This window comes from Oryctolagus cuniculus, chromosome 10 (assembly GCF_964237555.1).
Source record: "Oryctolagus cuniculus chromosome 10, mOryCun1.1, whole genome shotgun sequence".
In the NCBI taxonomy this organism is placed as follows: domain Eukaryota; kingdom Metazoa; phylum Chordata; class Mammalia; order Lagomorpha; family Leporidae; genus Oryctolagus; species Oryctolagus cuniculus.
The window spans coordinates 124,161,471-124,186,195 of record NC_091441.1 but is presented as its reverse complement, the minus strand read 5'-3'; the positions used below and the strand labels follow the sequence as shown (position 1 = coordinate 124,186,195).

General features: G+C 48.3%; 1 protein-coding gene across 11 annotated transcripts in view; it reads left to right on the top strand.

The window, feature by feature from the left end:
- CHL1 (cell adhesion molecule L1 like) overlaps window positions 1–24,725 on the top strand; it is a 175,279-nt gene that overhangs the window by 120,555 nt on the left and 29,999 nt on the right. For 9 of the 11 annotated variants that reach the window (XM_017350182.3, XM_017350188.3, XM_017350184.3 and 6 more), the window contains exons 7-15: window positions 277–447; window positions 1,424–1,471; window positions 3,571–3,691; window positions 7,801–7,985; window positions 13,878–14,009; window positions 15,991–16,131; window positions 16,426–16,537; window positions 17,826–17,992; window positions 20,451–20,616. In XM_017350182.3, coding sequence (XP_017205671.3) covers window positions 277–447; window positions 1,424–1,471; window positions 3,571–3,691; window positions 7,801–7,985; window positions 13,878–14,009; window positions 15,991–16,131; window positions 16,426–16,537; window positions 17,826–17,992; window positions 20,451–20,616 — 1,243 coding nt within the window. The remainder of the gene's footprint in view (window positions 1–276; window positions 448–1,423; window positions 1,472–3,570; window positions 3,692–7,800; window positions 7,986–13,877; window positions 14,010–15,990; window positions 16,132–16,425; window positions 16,538–17,825; window positions 17,993–20,450; window positions 20,617–24,725) is intronic. The other 2 variants (XM_070050027.1, XM_008273627.4) reach the window with 1 other exon arrangement.

Below are 24,725 nucleotides of genomic sequence, written 5' to 3'. Positions count from 1 at the left end.
TTTTCAGTTAAGCCCATGAAGCCCTGTGAGCCAAGCAGGAGACTGATGGTGAGGGGAGGGCACAGGCTGCCTCTCGCTACAGGGGTTTCTGTGTGCTCCCAGCATGTGTGTGACTTTTTGCTCACACATTCTTCCTATAGGAAGACCAGACCTGAGAGGAACAGGACGGACAGAGAAAAATAAAATGAAATAATATAAAAAAGAGCAGAAAGAAAGGGAAAGATTAGGCACAGTCGTGGAGACAGGCCCTTTCAATGATAAGATCCTTGTTTCCAGAACTGGAACACATTGAACAGGACGAGAGGGTGTACATGAGCCAGAAGGGAGACCTGTACTTTGCCAACGTGGAAGAGAAGGACAGCCGGAATGACTACTGCTGCTTTGCTGCCTTTCCCAGGCTGAGGACCATCGTACAGAAAATGCCCATGAAACTGACAGTCAGCAGCTGTAAGTGCACACCCCCCACACATGAATGCCGTGTGCAGGCGTGTCTGCCGTTTCATGACAGTCAGCAGCTGTAAGTGCACACCCCCGCACCATGAATGCCGCGTGCAGGCGTGTCTGCCATTTCATGACAGTCAGCAGCTGTAAGAGCACACCCCCCGCACATGAATGCCGTGTGCAGGCGTGTCTGCCGTTTCATGACAGTCAGCAGCTGTAAGTGCACACCCCCGCACCATGAATGCCGCGTGCAGGCGTGTCTGCCGTTTCATGACAGTCAGCAGCTGTAAGAGCACACCCCCGCACCATGAATGCCGCGTGCAGGCGTGTCTGCCATTTCATGCTGGCTGCGCCCTGTGAAGCTGGGTGGGTATTTTGTTGTTCAGTGTGACTTCACACAGATGACAGGGCAGCCGCGGTGCAGCTCCACGGTGGCCCTGCCTCTCACAGCTGGAAGTCAGTTTCAGTTCACCGTGCGAGTGGTTCCATCATGTCTGCAGGATCTGGTATTCTCAGTATACACAGTGCAATTCCAGGGCTTTCTACCAAGTCTTGGCCATTAAATCACTGGATTGATCTTGGGAAAACCAGTAGGCTTTCCCAAACTGGCAAAGTTATTTGAATTGCCCACTTACCTGGTTGATTCCAGGGATGCTGGTGAGAAAGTCACTGGTAGGAGGAAGAACCCTTGGGCTCACAGGGAGGAGAGAGACCTGGCCTTGGTGACTGGGTGGTGGTGCTGGTGCCCTGTGTAGCTGGGAGTTGGTGTCACCATTTCACTCTGATGGAGCACGGTCCGCCTTGTACACTTGGTGCCAGGGCATCACTGGAGTACCCTGTATGTCTGAGGCAATGTACTAGTGAAACATGGTCTGCTTCATTTTGTAGTTGTTCTAAGAGACAGATGTAACTTTTCATTCATTATTGATATCAGCATCTACCATCATGTTTGTGGTTTTTTCTTCCATTTTTTTTATTTCAGTAAAGCATGCTAATGACTCAAGTTTATCCACAGAAATTGGCTCCAAGGGTAAGTTGGGGGTGTGTGGAGTGTGGGTGTTTATTTTCACCCTACATAGCTCACTGTCATCTCAGAATGTGGCTTTTTCCTTTAATACCTTTGAAAGTTCACTCAAACACTAATATTCCTGTTAGGGAAAACCCCTTAGCATAGAGAGTTCTGCTGCTTTCCTTTCCTCTTGGTTGTATACAAAGGGAGAGGTCTTTATAAATGCATAACTAATTATGTATAATGATATATGTGACACATTTAACATACATTTAGAAGCAGAGGTAGACACAGGCATGGGAGTAGATGTAGATGGGGGGGAGTGGGTGCAGCTGTAGCTGTAGATATAGGTGTAGATATTGTTGTAAATGTAAGTAGAGATGTAGATGTAGGAGTAGATGATGTACATATAGGAGTAGAGTAGGTGTTTAATGGAGTCTTCACTTTGGGTCTTCCAGGTGTCTCACGGGACATAAGGTTGAGAGCTTTATATGTAGAAAGCGAAAATGAAACGGTTAAGCGTCAAGAGAAACAGAATGGGGCGAAGAAAGTTAAATGAGTATTTTTCTTGCACGACTTCTTAGAATACTTAATATGTGGCTATAAACTGTTACTCTGAGAACGGATATGCTTTACAGCAGTTCTCAAACTCGATGACTGTGGAGCATTTTAATTTTTTTCCACGTAGGATCAGAACTTGTGTTCTGTGAAAGGTGCCCGGGTAAACCTGAAGTACGTAGTAAGCTAGTTTTCGACGAGCAGGATCGCTTACATGAGTGCAACAAATGTTATTCCCACAATGGGGACCAGCAGCTCCAGCAGGGTGTCTCATACCCTGGTGACATTGCAGGGTGGCAGAGTGGGGCTCCATGTGCAGTGCCTTCACTTGTGAGGTGGACTCATTCATCGCTAACATCATTCTTTCTTGAGATCTGTGACTCAGACATGTATATTACTGTGTCTTCATAATGCTCAGTAAGAATCACTGCACACAGTCACCACATGTAGCACATGTTCAGTAGTTCTTTTTAATTTTTTAAAAGAATTTATTCATTTATTTGAGAAGTAGAATTACAGGCAGAGAGGGAGAGACACAGAGAAAGGTCTTCCATCTGCTGGTTCATTCCCCAAATCACCGGAACAGCTAGAGCTGGGCTGACCCGAAGCCAGGAGGCAGGAGCTTCTTCCAGGTCTCACATGTGGATGCAGGGGCTCGAGCGCTTGGGCCATAGCAGAGAGCTGGATTGGAAGAGGAGCAGCCAGGACAGGGACTGGTGCCCATATAGCATGCTGGCACACAAGCAGAGGCTTAGCCTACTGCGCTACAGCATGGGCCCCCAGAAATTATTTTTCAGTAAATACTCACATGTAAGGAAATTCACAGCAAGGAGAGCATCCCTGTCTCCCGATGGCAGAGTGTGAGCTGCTCGCTCTCTTTCCATATCATGTCAGTCACATTGGCACTGGATGGGAAAAGCTCTTTATATTAATGTTTAGAAGTAAACATTTTCAGTGAGTTTGCCCTGGTATTTGGAGAGTATTCTTAAGAAAATAAGGGACGGGAAGCATCAGTCTGCAGGCAGTGAGGATGGCTGCTTTGCAGAGGAGTGTTTCTCCTCCCTGTGGCTGTGAATGGTGTTGCCTGGAGAGCCTGACAGGTTGCACCTGCACCAAGTGACCACCTAGAGTCCACCACAGTCATCCTCAGTCAGGTTTTCTGTGAGCAGGGCTTTGAAAGCTGGGATTTCAACAGGAAGCTCATCAAAATGTGTAGGTTCATTACATTGAAGAGAAAAAGCCATCAGACAAGGGATGGTGTAGAATGTAAAATTATAGCCTATCACTAACAAGTCTATCTCGAATGCTGTTTGAAGTCCTGAATGAGAAGAGGGGTGTAAATCACAGCTGTCGTGAACCGCGGTGCTACCCTTAGCTGATGCACTTGAGGACAGCCCATGCTTCCCAGCCAGAGGGGGGAGTCTCTCTAGAAACATGTTGAAATGTGCATGTATTCATCTGTGTGTATCCACACACACAGATGCACACGTTTCAGGGGGTATGTAGGCTTCCAGAATTTTAACTATCATGGTTTGCAAACATCTGAATTTTCTATTTTGTAGCAAACTCAATCAAGCAAAGAAAGCCCAGGTTGCTGCTGCCCCCTGCGGAAGAGGGCGCTGAGTCTCCCGTCATTGTGCTCAAAGGGGACACCCTGCTGCTCGAGTGTTTTGCGGAAGGCCTGTGAGTAGCCTGATGTCTGCGCACACTTGTCCACACAGTGTTGCGCACAGTAAGATGTCCACTAAGAGTACACTTGCATATACATTCTTAGCTTCTTGTTTCACATGAGCGGTGTGACTGTATTCCTGGAGGAAGTAGTCTGTGTTCCACTCTACAGACTTCAGCCTGTGAGTGAGAGTCTCCAGCACTTAGGTCTGTCGATGTAGAGTCTTGCAGGTGGCAGGCACAAGGACAGCATGGTGGTCAGCGAAGGCAGAGGTCCAGCTGACGTGATGCAGGCAGTGCAGGGGGTCGGCAGCCTGGGCCGGGTCTTCTCTCTGCTCCATGGCCCTGCCCCACTGCTGCTTGTTGTATGCTGGCTGTGCTCCCTTTCCATGTTCCAGGGAGCCCTGTTTGTCCATATTTTCCATGCTGTCCTTTGCACACAAGAAAGGACAAACCGTGGAGTTTCATGTAAACGTCTCGTTAACTGAACTTCCAACATCCTTTCCCAAAGCTTCCCCAAATGCCCTAAGGCTCCCACTTTGTACATTTCCCCACCATCACTTCTGCTGAGTGACTGCTGGGAGCCCATATGAGCAGGGGCTGGCCCAGGAGAGCACCTGCTCTCAGCTCTGACCTCCTGGTCCCGCCCTGCCATTGGGAAGGGCATAGCACATTGCAGTCTGTCTTCCTGTACCTGGTGTGCTCATTTGAACCACAGCTTTTGTGCAAGCTGCGGACCTTGGGGAGTCTGTTTAATACACTAGGATTCAAAATTTAACAGTCATATTTCTTCATAATTTGCTGTGTATTGTGAAGACTGGTTTAAAAAGTCGGAGTATGCAGAGAAGGAGCTGATTTGAATGGTTTTACAGTCCTATACTTTGTCAGTTCCTCTCCAGCGTCAGTGTCCAGGCTTCTCATCTATGTGAAATCATCAGTGTGTTTTGATGTCAGTTGGTTCGATGTTCTGTGACATGGCCTCAGGTCAGGAGGTTTCGTCTCTGTATCATTTCAGATCAACATCTGACCAGTCAGTGTGCATCATGACAGTAACAACCTGCCCTGCTGGCCATGTTGTATTTGTTTAAGGTCAAACCCTTTCTAAGTTGACTCTTGGGCAGGCAAACCTTTCAGTAATTCTTCCTTATTTCCCACAAATGACATCACTTACCTCTTAAGATGGAAATCATGTAAATCATTGTCAAGATTATATAACTGCTCTCATGTACTTGTTAGATGAGTTGGCCACAAAGCCCTTGTTTAAAAGAAAATGGAGGCTGGCGCCGCGGCTCGCTAGGCTAATCCTCCACCTTGCGGCGCTGGCACACCGGGTTCTAGTCCTGGTCGGGGCGCCAGATTCTGTCCTGGTTGCCCCTATTCCAGGCCAGCTCTCTGCTGTGGCCAGGGAGTGCAGTGGAGGATGGCCCATGTGCTTGGGCCCTGCACCCCATGGGAGACCAGGATAAGTACCTGGCTCCTGCCATCGGATCAGCATGGCGCGTCGGCCGCGGCAGCCATTGGAGGGTGAACCAACGGCAAAAAAGGAAGACCTTTCTCTCTGTCTGTCTCTCTCTCACTGTCCACTCTGCCTGTCAAAAAAAGAAAAAGAAAAGAAAAGAAAATGGAGGGGTCAGCATTGTGCCTAGCGGGTAAAATCATCTAATGCTAGCATCCCATATGGGTGTTGGTTTGTGTCCTGGATCCTCCACTTCTGATCCAGCTCCCTGATAATGGCCTAGGCAAGAGACGGCCTGGGTGAGTGGGACCCTGCCACCCATTTGGGAGACCTGGATGAAGCTCCTGGCTCCTGGCTTAGGCCTGGCCCAGCCCTGGCCATTGCAGCTATCAGCGGAGTACACCAGTGGATGGAAGATGTCTGTGTCTCTCTCTTTCTCTCTGAACTCTAACTTTCATGTAAATAAATCTTTAAAAAAAAAGAAAATGGACATATAAGCATGGGCTGTCCTTGGTGCATGAAGAATCCTGACACATGCTCATGGTTTTTGCCCGCAGTGGTTTCTTTGTAGTCACCCTGGGCTTGTGCCGGACATCATGTCCCTCTGATCCCCTCTTGGTGGAAGGTGAGCCATCAGGAAGCACCTTGTAGAAGTTCTTCCATATGTGTCCGCAGAAGTGGTTAAACTGTGAACTGTGAACTGTAAACTATGCAGGACCAAAGTGAAGACGTCAAACCCTTATTCTGCATCAAGCACCATGATTGGCATTGCCCGTGCACTGACTGCTTCCATCCTCTTCAGAGCGTGGGATGTGAATCCCCCTCAGAGAGAAGGGAAAGCTGGGGAAAGGAGGCTCAGGGAGCCCCTGGGAGGAGCAGAGCTGAGATTCCATCCTGGCTGTCCCAGAAACTGAGCCACGAGGTAACGTCAGCATCCTGAGCTAGCTAAACCTATGTTTTGGTTCAGTTATAGGATCGCTTCTTGGCCTTTTGGCTAAGATCAGGTGTGGTCCAGTTACGGGAAAGGAGAAAGAACTAAAGAACGTCGTTGTCCCTAACCTGAGCAAGTTGCCCCTCCTTGGAAGCGTGAAAATGTTGATGATCTTTAAAATAGAAACTTGTAGAAGCACCCCCAAGCTGAGGGGCTTAAATTCTGTGGATTCTGTGATGGTAGATAAAGCTTTAACTCCTTTCCCGGGACAAGGCTTTCCCTCAGAGGAAATAGTCTGTGGCATCCGATTCCTATTACTGTAACAAACTGCCTGAAGCTGTGAGCTTTAGGGAGAATACAGCTTGTTTGGCTCTTAGTTCTGGATTTCTAGAGCCTGGCACCAACATTATCCTAGCCACAGTGAGGGCCCACCAGCAGTCAGTGTCACAGGGCAGGAGCAGGGGAGAGATCACACCAAGAGGACAAGAAGCCAGGGAGCAGGGAGGGCCAGGATTGCTGTCTACTAACAGTCTCCTCTCCTGGGAACTGTGTCAGTGCCACTCAGAAACAACCCTCACCCCGCCTGAAGGCAGGGATCCCGGTGACAGAGGACCTCCCATTGCCCCTACCACCAGCTCCCTGTGGCCACAGCAGGTCCTGAGCAGGGCCCTTGGGACACAGACCACACAAACCACCACGACCCATGTTCTGGCCGTGATTCACACTCGTCACTTTGAATGGGAACCACTCACCTGCTCACATAGCTTTCTTCCTGTTCTGTGAATCTGTGGTGTAGGCTGGGTAGGATTCTATTGTAAGATGCTGTGTTATCAGTAAAAACTTGAGAATAAAAGTCAAGGCTGGCATTGCGGTGCTGTGGGCTAAGCCAGGACCAGCACCGCCTCACTGCTTCACTCTTCTCCATCTGTCGAAGGATCTTTGCCAGAGTTCAGGCTGCCCTGGACCTCAGCCCTCGCCAGGACAGGGGCTCCCTGGGAGTCCAGACTCAATGCAAGCTGCTCGCTTTCTGTCCTGAAGCCCCTTTCATGTGCGAGAACAAAATAAAGTGATTGCCACGAGCACCGGGGAACACGGGGCAAATGTCCAGGACGGGTGGATGCACTGCCGGAGTTGCCAGCTGTATTCTGCCACTTGTGTCCTTTCCTGTTTATCTTTTTAAACTTGCTTATCCTTATTTTAACTTCAATAGCACTCGAGCAAAGATGTGTTGAGGGAAAAAAATGCTGCATATTACACTTTTGAACATAAACATACAGTGTTTCATAATCTTAAGTTTTTGTTCAGGTCCTCATCTGGCCAGCTTTTATTCTTTTTCAGGAAGATTTATTCATTTGAAAAGGAGCGAGAGAGCAAGAGAGCACACACTTTCATCTGGTGGTTCACTCCTCAGATGACTACGATAGATGGGACTGAGCAGGCTGAACTAGGAGCCTGGAAATCCATCTAGGCCTTCTAAATGGGCGGGAGGGACCCCGCTGCTTTCCCAGACTATTAGCATGGAGCTAAATCAGATGTGGAACAGCCGGGCATTGAACAAGTGCTCCCATGTGGGGTGACATCAGAGGCTCTTGCTGTAAAAGACTTGCTCTCCCAAGGCTCCCTGGTGGAATGTGGGTCTATTGGGCAGGTGTTGGGTGTTGATCCCAAGGGCACTCTGGAAGAGTGTGTCCCGACGGCTTCTCTGTATTTTATGTTCCACTATTTGTTTTTTTACAGACCAACTCCACAGATCGAGTGGAACAAAATGGGTGGTGATTTACCCAAGGGGAGAGAAACAAAAGAAAACTATGGCAAGACCTTGAAGATCGATGACGTCTCCTACCGGGACAGAGGAAACTACCGCTGCACAGCCAGCAACGCCCTGGGGACAGCCAGTCACAACTTCCATGTGGTGGTGGAAGGTGCGTTCCCCTGGCCGCGCTTTCTTTCTGCTTTTCATGAAAGTGAGCTCAGACGTGAGGTGGGCTTTGCCTGTAAAGTGCATGTGTACAGGCAGTTCCAGCTTTCTGCTGAGGCCTCGTACACACACACTGCTCAGGTCATTGCCCACTCCCACAGCACACAGATGGAGCCGTGGCAAGAGCAGATCTAGTCAGGGACCACACGGGTGCCGTCTGTGATTTGTTCAGCCATCCGTCCTGGCCTCTTGTGTCAGAGAGTGTGAGAAATTACCTTCAGTGCAGTGCACCTGTGATGTGCATGAGAGCCGATCCTGAGGGAGAAGTGGTGGCCGCAGTGGAACAGAGTTCAGTCAGTGCTCCAGGCTCCACGTCTGTGGATTCAACCAGCCTCAGGGAAAATACTTGGAAAAGAATTGCACCCTTACTGAACAAGTCTGTCTTTTTCCTGGTCATCTCCCTAAATAGTGCGATGTAACAACTCTTAACGTTGCATTGATATTGCTTTCATTATCATAAGTGAACTAAGATTGTGTACAGTCTCGGGGAGGATGTGTGTAGGTTCCATGTAAAAACTACGCCACTTGTAACAGAGACTTGAGCACCTGCAGTGTTTGGTATCCCCAGGGGTCCTGGAATCCATTCCCTATGGATACTCGGGTGACTGTTAAAACAGGTCTGGAAGAAAACGTGGATTTTTGAAGAAACCCAGTCATTCGCTTGGCATGTCCGTGGTCATTGTGTTGCACACTGCACCAAAGAAGTGAGGGTCAGTGCTGTCTTAGCTCTTTCTTAGATGGGATTTTTTTTTTTTCCTGTATCTTGGGTTTTGATGATGTTTACTGTGGTGCTTATGGGGAAAGAAAGACTATGTGCTGTAAATGTTAATTCCCTGGCAAACTGTTCAAAAACACATTATATTAATTTTCTCTGTAAATCCAAGCTTCTTGACCAATTGAGGTTTTACTGTTTGTTGTACTTTGGAAATCAGCAGACAAGGATGACATTGTTTTAAAAGGAGTCAGCCACAGAATGCAGATGCTGGGGTCTAGGCAGCAGTGAGAGTCTGTGTGCTCTTGGGAATTCAGTTGATGCCAGACCACGCTGGGGCCCTCTGTCTGTGGTTTCGTGACTCCATCGATTAAGTTAATTGGAAGATTGCTGCATTTGTACTTATTAGTGTGGTACGTGCTTAACTATTGAAGGAACTGTCTCTTCCAAGCTGACATTTAGTGACTAGTGCTCCAGGGTTCCCGTCAGTATTCTGAAAAGGTTCACCACTTAAAGCTTCGATTTGCGCAAGTTGTCTTCATTAATGGGGTAAAAAAAGATTCAGATGCAAATTCCACACACAAGTAAATGTTAAGATGATTGGTTTACATACATATTGTGGAGTGGCCTCTCCACAATATGTATTCGTAGTTTAGGATAGGAAGAACAGAAAAGCAAAGACCAGAATTTAATTTTCTTTGGTTCAACAAAGTTCTATTTAGGAGAAAGTCCACCATTGTGCATTAGTATCAACATCTGTCAGCAGTGAACACATCAAGACATTCAGGGAAGAAGAATTTAATGACTTATGTATTCTTAGTCATTGTTCTGTGCTTCTATCTAATGTGGCAACGTCTGTACCCCTCGCCCCTCCTGCAAATACACCCACCAACCAGACATGTCTGACTGTTAGCTGCTCCTGCTCCAAGATGCTGACTGTTAGAGATTCTTCCAGATGGCTGCAACGTGCTACGGTAGCTGAATATTTTAACAGTCTGGCCACAGTTTTCTTGATTCTAAGAATGAAGCTTTAAAAAGAATTGCAAGGGTGGCAAAAAAAAAAAAAAAAATCAAAGATGTAAAATTAATTATGTAGTTTAAAATTTTGACCCTAGGCTCCCAAAGGAATATAGGTTTTCTGAATACATTGTTTTCACTATTCACAATGCAGCTATTAGCTCTATTGAGATGTAAATGATACTCCTTGAAGAACATAAATGTTTGGTGTTTCTCTTTGCGTGTGTATGTGAAGAGCAAATTGGGCTTAAGAAGTCTTCTTTTCCTAAGCTGTGAAAGCTGTAAAACCAGTAGCTGTGGCTTCTCTCTCATCCAGTGATCAGTTAACTTTTACTAGATTTTCCTCTGTCTTCCTGGATCCTGGACTCTCTCTTTCTGTCTCCTGTTAAGAAAGCCAAATTAAACAACAATTAGCCATATGGAAGAATACAATGCTATTGTGCACTTTGAAAATCCAGTGCATTCTGAAAACATGCTTTGTGCTTAAGTAAAGGCATAGATTATATGGTATTCTGTGTGTGATGTTTCTTCCTTACTTTTTTTTAAAGATGTATTTGTTTTACTTTTATCTGCTGGTTCACTCTCCAGATGGCCGCAACGGCCAGAGCTGCGCCAATCCGAAGCCAGGAGCCAGGAGCTTCTTCCAGGTCTCCCATGTGGGTGCAGGGGTCCAAGGACTTGGGCCATCCTCCACTGCTTTCCCAGGCCATAGAAGAGAGCTGGATGGGAAGTGGAGCAGCTGGGTCTCCAACCGGCGCCCATATGGGATGCCGGCACTGCAAGCAGTGGCTTTACCCAGGATGCCACAGCACTGGCCCCTCTTTCTTATTATTAAACTCAAATTCTTTGAATTTTTAACTAAAGCTACAACATCCTAAAGATGAAATCAAAGTACATTTTAAAGCTTGTGATACACATAGGCAGCAGCAGTCAGAATGTCCTGAGTTGGCACAAACCCACCCCCAGGTATCTCAGGTAACAAAGACTGCACATTCTAAATAAGGCCGTGTCAGGGTGGCAGCTGAAACATTACAAACTCAGAAATCAAAATGTGATCACACTCACGTTTCAGCTGATTACCTATCAGTTCCCACCATTTTTCGTGTTACCAGCTCTTGATTCATTCAAGGCTTTTGAATTTTAGTAAATGTAAATATTTATTTGTGATTATGTATCCCTAATCTAATCCAAATGTTTGTTTTTGAAGGTTGTCATGAATTCAACTGCAGTTCAATCATTTAGTCTTCAGAAACTTCATTTCAAAAAACAGTTCTATTTCTAAAAAGCTGCAGTGAGATCTAACTTTTGATCTCTTCATATATGGACACTTAATAGGAACAAGTGATACAGTAGCTTCACTAAGGAGGTACTGCCTTGCACATATTGTAGGCACTCTGTTTGCTCTATCTCAGTTTTCTCCAGGGATGAGCCTCTTTAATTAGCTGCTTTTTTTTTAAAGATTTATTTATTTACTTATTTATTTGAAAGGCAGAAATATAGAGGGGGGAGGGGAAAGGGGAGAAGAAAAGGGAGGGAGAGAGAGAGAGAGAGAGGTAGAGAGAAAGAGAGAGAGGCATTGATCTTCTTTCTGCTGGTTCACTCCGCAAACGGCCACAACTGCCAGTGCTGGGCTGGGCCGAAGCCAGGAAGGATCTGGGAGCTTCTTCTGGGTCTTCCACCATGTGGGTGCAGGGGCTCAAGCACTTGGGCCATCTTCTTCTGCTTTTCCAGGCACATAAGCAGGGAGCTGGATGGAAAATGGAGTAGCCAGGACTCAAACTGGCACCATATGGGATGCTGGCACTGCAGGTGGAGGCTTAGCCTTCTACGCTTCAGAGCTGGCCCCTACCTGCTTCTTACATCCCTTGTGCAGACATTTGCCTCTCTACTTTCAGCAGCACAAGAGAATTTATCATCTTACTTTTATATACAGTGAAGACAAAATAAACACAGTTTCAGCACAGCAATTTCCATATATTTTAGGACAGTAGAGCAAAGACTGGGCTTCAACCATGTTGTTTCCTCAAATTTTCAGCTCTAACCTTTGCTCTCCCTGGGGCTGTCCCTCTCACCACTCTCACCCTTCAGAAACTGTCTCGTTCTAAGCTTTGAAAGTATCATTTGTGCCGTCCCTGCCTGCCCTGCCCTGTGGCTCATCCAGCCAGCATTTCCCATCCCAGAACCCGTGTCTGTAGTAACGGAGGGACGGGATAGATGTTCTATTTCTGCACTAGGTTCTGAGAGCGAGTGCCCAATATGCAGTCTTTCCCTGCTGTCTGAGGTCCCTTCTTCCTTCCTGGGCCTTCTCCCCTCCTGTCTTGGAGGCTGCTCCTTCATTTCAGCCTAGGACTTCCCAGGTGACCACCCTGTGCTAGGCCGGATACCAGGCAGAGGAGACACAGGGAGAGTCTGCTCACGGGAGGCCACTGGTCTCTGGACTTCAGTTTGGGGTTTGACAAAGGCCCAAGTGGGGAGCAGTGTCCTGGAAGGCCCAACCAGAGGAGGTTTCAGAGCAAGACAGGCCAAAATTCTCTCAGATGTCAAGAAGCTTCCTGCTGCTCAGGACTGGCTTTGTTCTCCAGGAGAGACGGGTAAGAGAAGCATGAGAATAAATGCCCCAGTGCCCATCTCAAAAGCACTGAGGAGGACTAAGGTTAGGGTTAGTTCACATAGAAATTTCTTGAGTGGCTTGAGAGAAATTGGGGGAAGCTTGGATTTGGAAGCACCAAGTGAGGTTGGTTCTCCTATGTGAAGACAGCAATGAATAGAAAAACTCATGGTTTCAGTGTCAGTGCTGCCCGCCCAGGTTCATCTGCAGATCCTGCAGTGGCAACAACAGGAAACAAGGCTTCTTACATTGATGACCTTGGGGAAACAGGGTGGCTTCCCCCAAGTCCAGGTCTCTGTATGTAAGGTTAAAGGCCTAGAAGAAATGGTGTAAAGTTAGCCTTCAGCCATTGAATACTGTAGACACTCAGGGATACATGAAGTTTGCAGATTGAGAAAAGAAAGGGAGATCTCCGATTTACTCCTCATCACTGCGTGATCCTTACTGTATATTCTTTGAACACGGTGGTCGTGGTTTTCTACTGCAAATACACTTCCGTTCAGAGCCTTTCCCCTAATTTATAAACATTGGATTTCAGTGTGTGTGTGTGTGTGTGCGTGTGTGTGTAAAAGACTCTGAAAGGTGCAAATAACATCAAAGCAGCAAAACAAAATCAAGAACGTTCTCTACCTCTAAAAGTGATCCTCAGCTTATCACCCAGACAACTTCATTTTAAACCAAGAGACTAAAAGTCCCCAGAAATATGTGCATCATAAACACAGACATCCACCCTGGAATTTAGTCGTTAGGGTTATACCACGTTTTCAAAGGGCTTCCCCTTGGACTTGAGTTTGCCAGAATTGTTTATGCACTTTCATTTCCCCTGGTGAATTTTTAGGTGTTTTTTTTTTTTTCCACACAATTCCCCTTTCCCACATTTAGGCTAACAAAATTATTTAAAAGGCATTTTTGTTTTATGCATGCATCTTTAATAATTTTTTTCTTGATGTCTTGGGGGGAATGACCAGAACTACTGCCTGCCTGGTGGTCCTCCTGTGACTCCCTGCCGACCCCAGGACAAACATGACAGGGTTGTCCAGGCTGGGGAAATGGCTGGCTTGTGCTGAGCCACACTCAGGGTATACCACAGGGTGTCTGGGCACAGAAAGTGGTGTGTAAATGGGATCCCTCTTTTCCCCCACTGTTCTGAGGGCAAAAAGCTAAATGCTGCTTTTTAGGCTTCTCTCCCTCCCTGTTTAAAAATATCTAGGAAATAACTTTTCCAAGTTGATTAAACAGATGAATAAATGCTAAAATCATCAAGAAATACTTAAGGTGTAGAAAATGTTAACCATTTTTGTGAAGAAATCCTCGGAACACAGTTTCTGCATCACGGACCTCAGGATGCGCCCCGGTGGTCAGCCGAGCTTCCCGGGGCGGCTCCATTCCAGAGCCCTGGTGAAGGCCCGCGCCTGGCAGGGAGCCTGGCCGGACCTCTCCTTGCGGGTGCGTTTGGGGCTGGGAGGCAGGAAACTTCACACGTGCTCCCTTCGTTCCAGAGCCTCCACGCTGGACCAAGAAGCCCCAGAGCGCAGTGTACAGCAGCGGTGGCAGCGGGGTCTTGCTGTGCGAGGCGGAGGGTGAGCCCCAGCCCACGATCACGTGGAGAGTCAACGGCGCCCCGCTGGACGGTGAGTGGTGGGCGGCGTGGCTCCCTGTCACAGTGTGGCCGGGAGTGTGTGGTGGGGAATGAGCCCGGCTGAGGACCCAGCTCACCAGGAAGCCGGCAATCGCACCTGTCTGAGCAGTGTGAGGACCGAGGCCGGCCATTAGGGAATCCCGCGTGAGAGCCCAGGGCCGCCCTGCCCCCTCCCGCGTTGCCCTCTCCTCAGGGACAAAGGGCCAGTCCGGCTCTCCTCCTCTTCTTTGCCCCTGAATGCGTTCGTCCAGACGGGAGGTCCTGAGATGCAGCCCTGCAAGGGGGTCAGGACCCTGTGGGCAGGCACTCCAGTTTGACACATGGCTCTGGCAGCGCACTCCTGATAGGCAGATGTCAGTGTTCTGGGCTCTCCCTTGAGCTGCCGCCTGACCTTTGGCTGGGAGTGTCACGCCCCTCTCGGTAGCCATTGCTGATTGTGCCTTGTCCTCAGGATGGTTCCGGTAAAGCCCTGTTCCACTTCCTCCAGGAGGTGCCTCTGGATCTTGATGCCCCTTGTTCATGGTTCTGTGGAAAGCTCTGGCCTTCTTTGCAGCTGACCCTGCACAGCAGCTTGGGCACCCGCAGAGCACAAGGTTTGCTCCACGTGAATTTTTCAGTCAGACTTGGGTGAACAGTCAGCGGAGACGTCCACACTGTCGGTCACTGCTTCTGCGGTTAGTTGTCAGTTCCCGTTCAGTTAGGGCACGAGCTGGATTGATTTTTTTCTTGTGATTTGCTGTGACCTGCCGCTGCTGTGGCCTTCATCTGTAACATCATCTCTTCCCTTAAACAAGTCATAAATTTGTAAAATACTGGTTTCTTCGGGGGTATTGTCCGCGTAGACCTTGTTGTAAAGCACTAATGATTTTGCTGTTTCTTCACATCAGCTTCATCGTAAATTTGGTGTTCATTCTGGTCTCAATTATGGCAGAATCTATGTCGCTGTAATAGGGGGTCTTCTCAAACTGTTGTCTTTCTTAGTACCTCAGACTAGATCCTGTTCAAGAATATTATAATGTGTTAGTATGAATTCATTTTGATGTACAAAAATTCTGAAATCCGGGCATAGTTTTTTACATAGTATGCATTTTCTGTGAGCTTTTTGAAGAACCCCGTGTGTTCTACTCTTTTGCAACATTATGCCAAGGGCACAGTGTGTAGACAGCTGTATGCTGTGGGATGTGTCAGTCCCCTCTTTGAAACCCGGGGCCTCCACAGCAATGCGGTCCAGCAGGCGCTGAGCGGCGTCAATGAGAAACACACCTGCTGCTTCCCAGAGTTCTCTGGCCCATAATAAGTACATCAGAAATGTTAGATCTTCTTATTTCCAAAAGATGTTTCCAGAATTATTCTTGGGTAGAGAGAGAAGTGGGTTTTATTGCCAAAAAAATGACTCTGGCCCCTGCTCACAGGATGGATGTAGTCCTGTTGGGAGAAAGAGGCACTGAGCTGTTGGCCTGACGTGGGTCACAGTGAACATGGAAAGTGAAGTGAAGGGTGTGGCTGACAAATTCAGAAGGGTGGGCAAATGCAACAGGGACAGCGCTCAGGGAGGAGACCACAGCCCATGCTGGTGGACTGTGAGTATCGCAGTGCCCTGGCTGTGGGATCTGTGCTGCACAAAGTCTGCATCTGAGTTCAGGAGGTTAGGAGAGGGTCACTGGACAGTGGGACAGTGTCAAAGAAGTCATCTGGACTCTCACCTGTGTCTGTGAGAGTGGAGAGCCAGTGAGCTGTGGAGCAGTGAGTCTTTTGATGATAAATATTAATTTGAAAGAAGATTGAAAATGCTAGAGTCTGGAAAGGAAAATCCATGGATGATGTGAAGAAAAACTGAGGAGTTAGCTTTAGTGAATGATTATTCACCCTAAACTGGTCTTGAAATATAAATACTGTGTGACACATTTAATAAATGGTGCATAAATACTTTATGTCCTATTCTTCATCAAACTGACATTCTTTAATCTCTTTAGGCCATCCAGTTGCTGGTGATGTCATCTTCCCCAGAGAAATCAGTTTCACCAATCTGCAGCCAAATCACACGGCTGTGTACCAGTGTGAAGCCTCCAACGTTCATGGGACCATCCTGGCCAACGCCAACATTGACGTTGTAGGTGAGTATGCCTGGGAGCAGGCAGTGCCTGCGGCTTCCTGAAGGAAACAGCCCGGGTCACACCCCAAGAAGCAGCTGAATCTTGACACATGAAAAGTTGGAAGAAATCAAAGCACCTTGCCCCTCGCATTTGGGTGTCAGACCTCATCCTGCAAATGTGTTGAGCTTGGATGCTTATCTAATGTAAGAGTACGGCTGAATAGTCTTGTTGGTATGGCTAGGACATAGAGAGACTCAATTTGCGTGTCTTTCTTACTTCAAAGTTTGAAACTGTATTTATGTTCTTTTCAAATAGATGTCCGTCCATTGATTCAGACTGAAGATGAAGAAAGCTACCCCGCTGTGGTTGGGTACAGTGCCTTCTTGCACTGCGAGTTCTTTGCTTCCCCTGAGGCAGTGGTGTCCTGGTAAGCTGGCCATTTGCTTAAGAGAATGGCGTAGTAGACTTCACCTTACTTCTCTGTCCTTCACTGGGTAGGCCATGTTGTGTCCACGCGGTTACCTGGAATGAGCACCCCCGGGAGAGGTAACAACCCTGACCGCCTGCCTCTCCTGAACGGGGTGGTCTCACCTGGGGAAATCAAGTGACCCATGTGTGTTCATGGAGGCACACAGACTCTTGCAGAGAGGCAGAGTTAAAGGTGGCTTTGGCTTTTTGTCGTGGAGATTTCTGAGGTCATGTGTGAATGACTTCATTGTTGCTGTTCTGGGGTTGTCTAGTTACCTTGATCTGCCTTAAATTCCAAATGCACATGCTTCAAACCTTCCCGACATTGATATTCATTGTCATTTCTATGCATTAACTGGGGCCACAAGTCCAGCACATGGGTCTACCTTACTGGGAAAGCTTGGTTCTGCCTTCAAATGACCTTGGCATTACTCTGAGGAGAAGTGGCCACTCAGGTGCAGAGCTAGAACCCATCTGTATTTACACTTGCGGTGCTTGGTTCATTGTCTCCTTTTGGCATTATTTTGGATTTTTTAAAACAATATTCTGTTAGAGTGATTTATTTTGATTATAGATGAAGGTTTGGCCTCCCCTTAAATCTGTACCTCCTGTAAGCCCCACGCTCTCAGCCTGTCCCTACCCTGTGGGGTTCTGTGTGGACTCAGCCCCCACGTCCACTGCATTGTTGGCTCTGGCGGCTGCTGGGGGACGTCCAGGATCAATCAGACCTGCAGCAGATGCTTGGGAAGTGGATGGAGGTTGGGAAAGGACTCTAGACTGACTTGTGGGATGCTGTGATGGGGTCCTCAGGACAGGGGCCCCTCTCCTCTAGTATTCTGGATGACTGATGTTTTCCAGGAGAGGGAGAGACTCCGAGGTTCATTATCTCTTTCAGTTACTGCTTCTATTGGAACCCTGGAACAGTCATCGGCTAGAGTTTGCCCTCAGTAAACCAGAGGCTAGTTAGTAAGCTCTGATGCAAAACAGTGGTGGTGGCTGTGGGAACCCCTCAGAGGCACGGGAGGGGCTCAGGCTCCTGCAGGCTCAGTCGACTTGGGCAGATGAGATGTACACCCGTGGCCACTCTGAGAAAAACACGAACCCCAGGGGAACATTGCAGAGAGTCTTCAGCTCCTAGGAAGGGGTCAGCCTGGGTGACATCAGCAATAGTATCAGAGTGCTTTCCTGTGTATCAGAGTGAAGGGTCCCTCTCCCTCAGCTGGACCCCTGCTTTCCTGTGTCCACAGGCAGAAGGTGGAAGAAGCTAGCCCCCTGGAGGGCGAACGGTACCACGTGCACAGAAACGGCACTCTGGAGATCAGCAATGTCACTGAAGACGATGCCGGGTCCTACTCCTGCTGGGTGGAAAATGCTGTAGGGAAGACTGCAGTCACAGCCAGTTTGGATATTAGAAGTATTTTTATTTCATTTATACTCCACATGGATTCTCATATAGCTTTAGTCTGACGTCATTTTTCCAAATGAAGCAATGGAATTTAAGTCTGAGCACCCGTTAAGCTTCTTTAGACCATTTTAAAGTCCTAGACTGTGTTTCATTTGAAAGACCATACAAGTGTGACAGGGTATGATGCATGCAAGGCTGTGTACAATTCTAAGGGGGAGCTAGGTGTCTGTGGTGGTAGCTGCTGGAATTCCCTGTTTTGGTGTATTTTTGTAATTGCATTTTATTTCAGTAGCCAGTTGAAGGTTATCAGTAATGGACTTTTTTTTTTAAAGTTTTATTTATTTATTTGAGAGAGTTACAGACAGAGAGAGGGAGAAACAGAGAGAGAAGTCTTCCATTCACTGGCTTACTCCTCAAATGGAGTGATTAGCCGGAGCTGGGTTGATCAGAAACCAGGAGTTGATAGCTTTTTCTGAATCTCCCACATTAGTGCAGGGGCCCAAGCACTTGGGCCATCTTCCCTGGCCATAGCAGAGAGCTGAATCAGAAGTGGAGCAGCTAGAATTTGAAACAGCGCACATATGGGATGCTGGCACCACAAGTGGAGGCTTAAGCTACTATGCCACAGAACTGGCCCCAGTAATGGACTATTTGAGTTAAACATTTCACACTCACAAAAGTTAAGTTTTGTAAAGACCAGGACATGGTAGATCTGGTTAATATCTGTTCTTGATAATAGGAGACTTTTCCTTTTTTTTTTTTTAAAGGAAAGATTCATTTATTTAATGAAAGGCAGAGTGATAGAGAGAAGGGCAGAGAGAGATTGATTCTGTCCATTGATTCACGCCTCAAATGCTTGCAATGGCTGGGTGCTGAGCCAGGCTGAAGCCAGGAGCCTAGAACCCCACTTGGGTCTCCCTTGTGGGTGGTAGGGACCCAAGTACTTGGACCATCACCCGCTACCTCCCAGGATGCATAGATTACAAGCAGAGGAGCTAGGACTTGAACCAGGCACTCCAGTATTCCTTGTAGGCATCTTGAGAGGTGGCTTAACCTGCTGCACCACAGCGCCACCCACAGGTAGCTTTATACCCTTTCTCTCTTCAGCACTGAGTCCTGTGGTGACAGAGGGGCCGTGTGTGTGTGTGTGTGTGTGTGTGTGTCTGCCGACGCGTGCTTGAGCATCTGTTTTCATTGTGTTCCCACCACTTTCTCTCTTCCTTCCACTTCACTTTTCTTCCTTCCTTCCTTCTTTTCTGTCCTTCTCTCTTGTGTCCTTTTATGATTTTATAGTACTTGTCCTCTGTGCCTCGTCTGCCACACCCACCCAGGAACCACCCCCCCTTCTGTCTGCTGTGTGTGACCTCTCCCTACACTTTTCCTGAATCACTCAGAGTTTTCAAAATACACTGAAGGAGGCTGTGAGGTTTTTTTGTTTATGTCTTTTTTTTTTAATATTTCAAGCTGCAGATTTGTATCAAAGCTCAGCAGCTCAGCCAGGGTCAGAGTCAGAGAGAGCAGGGCCTGAGCCTCTTGTTCTCGATGCCCAGCACTGTGCATGGCCCAGGGCGGACCTCAGGTGGCTGCATCCAGCCAGCTGCCAAGCCCACGAGCTTCAGTGTCCTAAAGCGTCCGTTGTGTTTGCAAGGAATATGTGAAGTTCCCTCAGTGGAGGACTAAGAACACACTTTCTGTGTGTAAGACAGCAATGCAGAGAATGGAGTGGAGTAAGAAGCTGTGCTGTAGTGATGGAAAGCGTAAGCTTGGTCTCTGCCAGATTTGGGCTCCAAACCCTGCTCAGCCCCGAACTAGTTAGGAAACCTCTCAATTTAATTCTGGCCTCATCGTCTCTGTGGGGTGGAGATATTAATATCTGTGGGACTGCTATCATTGTGAAGTTCACAATGCTGGTGAACTTGTTAGCAGAGTCCTAGTGAATAGAGTAAGAGCTTATTCAGTGGTGTCTGTTATTGAATGGATTTCTGACTTTAAATTTAGAATCAGGCGTGGGAGGTTTAAGAATTCACTCACAACTCATTTAGCGTATGAGCTTCTCCAGCCCTCATGCTCGTGATACCCAAAATCCATTTTATTAACACTCTTAGTTTTTTGCTCAGCGCCCTGAGAATTGCATAGACAGCAAATGTTAGAGTGTGGCCCTGGGGTTAGAAACAATTATAATGAAGTGAATATTTTCCAAGGCAACCGTGGTACCAGTCTCTGAGATTCCTGTTTTTGATACTCTCCATTCATCTTTGTTTTAATCTCTGGTTCACTGTAACTCATTCACCAAGACATCGTCCAGGTGTGTACTAAGCACCTCCTGTGTACAGGCCCTGGCCCCACCCTGGGGCTCGCTTCCTGGGTCCCCACCCTCCAGGTGATGGTTTGTCTACGCAGGGCATCACCATCTGAACTCAGCATTTGTAGCTCTATCTGTTGTCTTTTTTTTTTTTTTGGTAAACAGACGCCACGAAGCTGAGTGTTTCTCCCAAGAACCCCCGAGTCCCCAGGTCACACGTCCTTGAACTTCACTGTGAGAGCAGCTCTGACTCCCGTCTGAAGCCCAGTTTGAAGCTGTCCTGGGGTAAAGATGGAGAGGCCTTCGAGGCGAATGGCACGGAAGATGGAAGGTGGGTGACACGTGGTTTGTGGTCACAGTGTCTGCTTGGGCCTAATGCCTTGCAGCTGAAAAAGTTCTGAAAGCCTCAGCGCTGAGTTTCAAGGCACACGTGTATCACCTACTGCTCCTGCTGACTTTCCAGGTCCCTGCGTCATCTGTCTGTACGTGGAGCAGAGGCCACCCCGGTGAGCGAGGCAGGCTTACCGCGTGGGCTCGGGCACTTAGAAAGCTGTTGGGAAGGCTGGGGAGTTGGGCCTCAAGGGACTGCTCAGGCATCACGTGGCCCTGCAGCTTCTGTTCGAGCGTCTGGAAACGGCTTCTGTCTTGACAGCTACCTCACACATGGCCAGCCCTGCACCGGCCACTCATGCTGCCCAGAGACAATGCTGTCTGCTTCTCTTCCATTGCCCAGCCTCACAGGAGTCTGCCTCACTGGCTGAACCTAAGTCGTTCCTGGAATTCCTCCTTCTGCAAAGTCCTGGCAAGCACGGTCATCCCTTGGTATCTGAGGGGAAGGGGGTGAGGACCCCTTGCAGACAGCAGAATCCTTGGGTGTTTCAGTCCCTTAGATACAGTGATGTGGTGTCCGCACTGAGCCTGCACCGTCAATCTGTGTACTGAAGTAATGCCAGGATTGTACGGGATACCTGACACATAAGTGCTTTTTAAGTGGCTCTTACACTGTGCTGTTCAGGGTGGTGGCAGAACGTCTGCATGTTTTCAGTGCGTTCACTGCTTTTAGTTTTTGAGCGTTTATAGTCTGGCATTGCCTGATTCCCCGTATATCGATGCAGCATCTCTCTTGACCTCTGTGGAGAAACTGGACCACACGTAGAGAATAAAGGATGGGTGGGAGCAGTTGCAGAACTCCACTGGGTGGTCCTGTGGACATTAGGAGGGAAAGAATGGCTGTTCACTTCTGCTTTGCTGCCAAGCAAGGGTTAAAAATGGGCCATCTGGGGTTGCAGCCAAATCTCCCTGCACTTGGGTTTTGTTGCTCATTTCTCTGAAACCTCTGATGACCTTTGGGTGACAACTGGCTGCTGTGCCATAGTCCAGAACATGGCCCCTGATGTAGCACTCATCAGGTGCAGCACTCAGACACGCAGCTCAGCATCTGTGCCTCAGTGTACCTCCTGAAGTGGAGTTTGATGATGCAAATTTAAAGATGACTTCTACACACGTAGAAAGACCTGGTGATTTGCACTGTGCACCTCCTCAGGGCGTGGTGCTCATTGTTTCCACCTGCTTGGCCTCTGTGGCATCTGTGTACATATTTGTGTGCATGGATGTGTGTGCATGTGCATATGTGTGTGCAGTAAGTGCATTGCAAGTGTGTGTGCACATGTCTGTTGGGGGTATATGGATGTGTGTATTCATGGCATATGTGCATGTGTGTATGTAGGAATGCACATGCACTTATTTTCATGTTCAGGTGTGTGGGGTGCATTGTACATGTGTGTGCATGGGCTATGTGTATGTTCATGCTTGCATGTATGGGATATTTGCAGGTGCACATATGCATGAATGTGTGCATGTGTGTGTATGGGGCATGTGTATGCATGGGGTGTGTGCATGTGTGTGTTTGTGGTGTGCGTGAATGTGTGTGCATTTCCTCTGTCCCTCCTGCCTCCCTGTATGTGCAGTTGTGATAGAAACAGATGTGTTAGAATCCTAAGGGCTACTCTGCAACAGAATCTTCAACTTCAGATTCTGTCTCAGCTGATCTGTTACTGCTCACATCTACCCACATTCTCCCTCTTGTTTTCATGTTTTCTGGAGTCTTTCCTGTGACTTTTGGGCTATCAGTAGTAAGAGGAGGGACCCAGGCCTTGTCCTGCACATGCGTATTAAGCCTCTAGCCCCAGGAGCTGCAGCTTTTTTTATGGCCCTGTCTTAGCTTTTGTGGATGCTGTGCTGACACTCAAACAAACTTGCAGCAGATTGGACTGAACGAGTGACAGACATGTTCTTCCGCCTTTCCCTGAGCAAGTGGAGGGAATGAGGGACAGACACCCTTGCTCAGAAGGGACTCAGGAGTGGGGAGGGTCAGGAGGGACTGCGGCTGGGTCCTAAGGGCTACCAGGGACAGGCATGAAGATGTGGCAGGGTTGATACCACAGGTGTCTGCTGGGCTACCAGGAGCAGCAGCCCTGCTTCCTCCTCATCACTAGGCCAAGATCAGAGTCTTGTGTGTGGGAAGAAGTCACATCTAGAGAGCAGCGAGACGGGAGGTTCCCCTGCTCTGTCCTCCGGCCCGTGTCAAGTGCAGGTGTGGTGAGAGCCACTCTGGCCACCTTACCCCTGCGTGCCTCTGCCTAGGTTGGTGCTTCCCTGGGAGGCCGTTCATGACTCCAGGCGAAGCGAGCACTGGGAGATACTGCAGAGGGTGGGGAGGGGGTCATGCGTTAGAGGACAGAGGAGGTGGGGCAAGGCTGGGAACATCTGGTGGGGGCTTCTGTCCGTGGCTTCAGCAGGTGAACAGGACAAGGGCACGGGGTCCAGAGGTTGTAGGGAAACCCTAGCAGAGGGTCAGGAACTGAGACACTTTGTCCAAGCAGAGAGGCAGGAGGAATGGGGTCTGGGGATGTCACAGCATCTGCTGTGAGGAGCGTGATTAGCAACAGGCCAGAATGAAGGAGTGAATTTGATTACTGTGATTAGTCGCGGCCTCTGAGCACAGGCTGTCCTGCCAGCTCCGTTTGCTTTACCTGGCTGACTTGTCTCACGCCCGTTTCCAGTGGGGCGCGTTGAGGGCCTGAGTGGTTCACGGTCGCATGAATAAGGATCCATGGGCTGAACCTGCAGCCCAGTTCTCCAAGAAGAACAGCTTCATGATCCTGCCCCAGGACGTGGCCGTTCCACAGAGGGAGCGGGGCCGGACAGTGGGGAGCTGGCATGCAGAAGGTGGCAGGCTGGTGGTGCTGACAAAGGTGTGCAAGGGTCAGGGTCGGTTGGTTGGGTTTCTCAGGTGAGGGGATTAAGCAAGGACAGATGAGGAAAAGATCAGGAGGCTCCCAGCTAGATTCTGCAAGCAGAATGCCCTTGACTATGAAGGAAGCGTAGCACAGGAGAGAAATGCGGCTGCTGTCTCGGGCACCGAGGGCACATCTGTGCCAACGCCGTGATGATGGCCAGAATTCCTTCAGTGCCATGTACCCCCTGGAAGTGTCTGGTTAATAGCTCAACTCAGTCTGAGCCTGGGTCTGGCATATTTCAGCCTCCCCACCTTCACCACAGCCCCTAAAATTCAAGGTCACTTGCACATATGAGGCACATGAGGTGCACTTGAGAGACTGACAAGGGCCTCAAGCAAGAGAAGGTCACCACAGAGATGCCCCTCACACCTTTTGCCCACATCTTGGTGAGATTCCAGCTCCGGGGAGTAGCTTTGTGCCAAGCAGGTTGTAGCCTTCACCTAGGAAGTCAACCTGTGCAGAAGCTGCCAGTGAGTGTAAAATTCTGAGTCTGTGCCAAGGGGGCATCAGGCAACAGGAACTGAGAGATTTGTGTTCTGAACTGATGCAGTTCTTGATTAGCAAAATCAGGCTGAATCACCTGGCACACTGTTTACTCGTTGGTGTAGAAATGAGAGACTGACTGTCCACAGTGAGAAGGCAGAATTTGTCAGTTTTTACTGCAGTGTGAAGTAGTTTTCCATAATTTCAACTTCTCAGCAGTTTATGAATTTTATGTTTAAAATCTCAATTATGCAAGATTCTGCCACCCTCTCCTCAAGGATAGCATTATTTAAACTACTTCAACTAAATCGCCACTGTTATGAATAAATTTTAAATTTAATGGAGCTTAAACATCTCCAGTAGGTATTTTGATAATATGTAGGTATAGACCAAAGGCTGCAATTTATAGAGAAGCAATTTTCATGTGGTCAACTTGATTACAATTGCAAAAGCAGAACAAATAACAAAAAGGAAATTTAAATGCTTTGTGCAAAGAAGCACTGGGCCACTGTGTGCTGTTGAGAGAAAGCACATCAGACATTACCATGCGTTCTGCTCGGGAGCTGTGGGTGAAGAAAGTGAAACTTGTCGGAAGGACGTAGTAGAGGCCCCCTTCGCAGGTGTCCCGGAGGCTCCCAGCTCAAGATTCTGCAAGCAG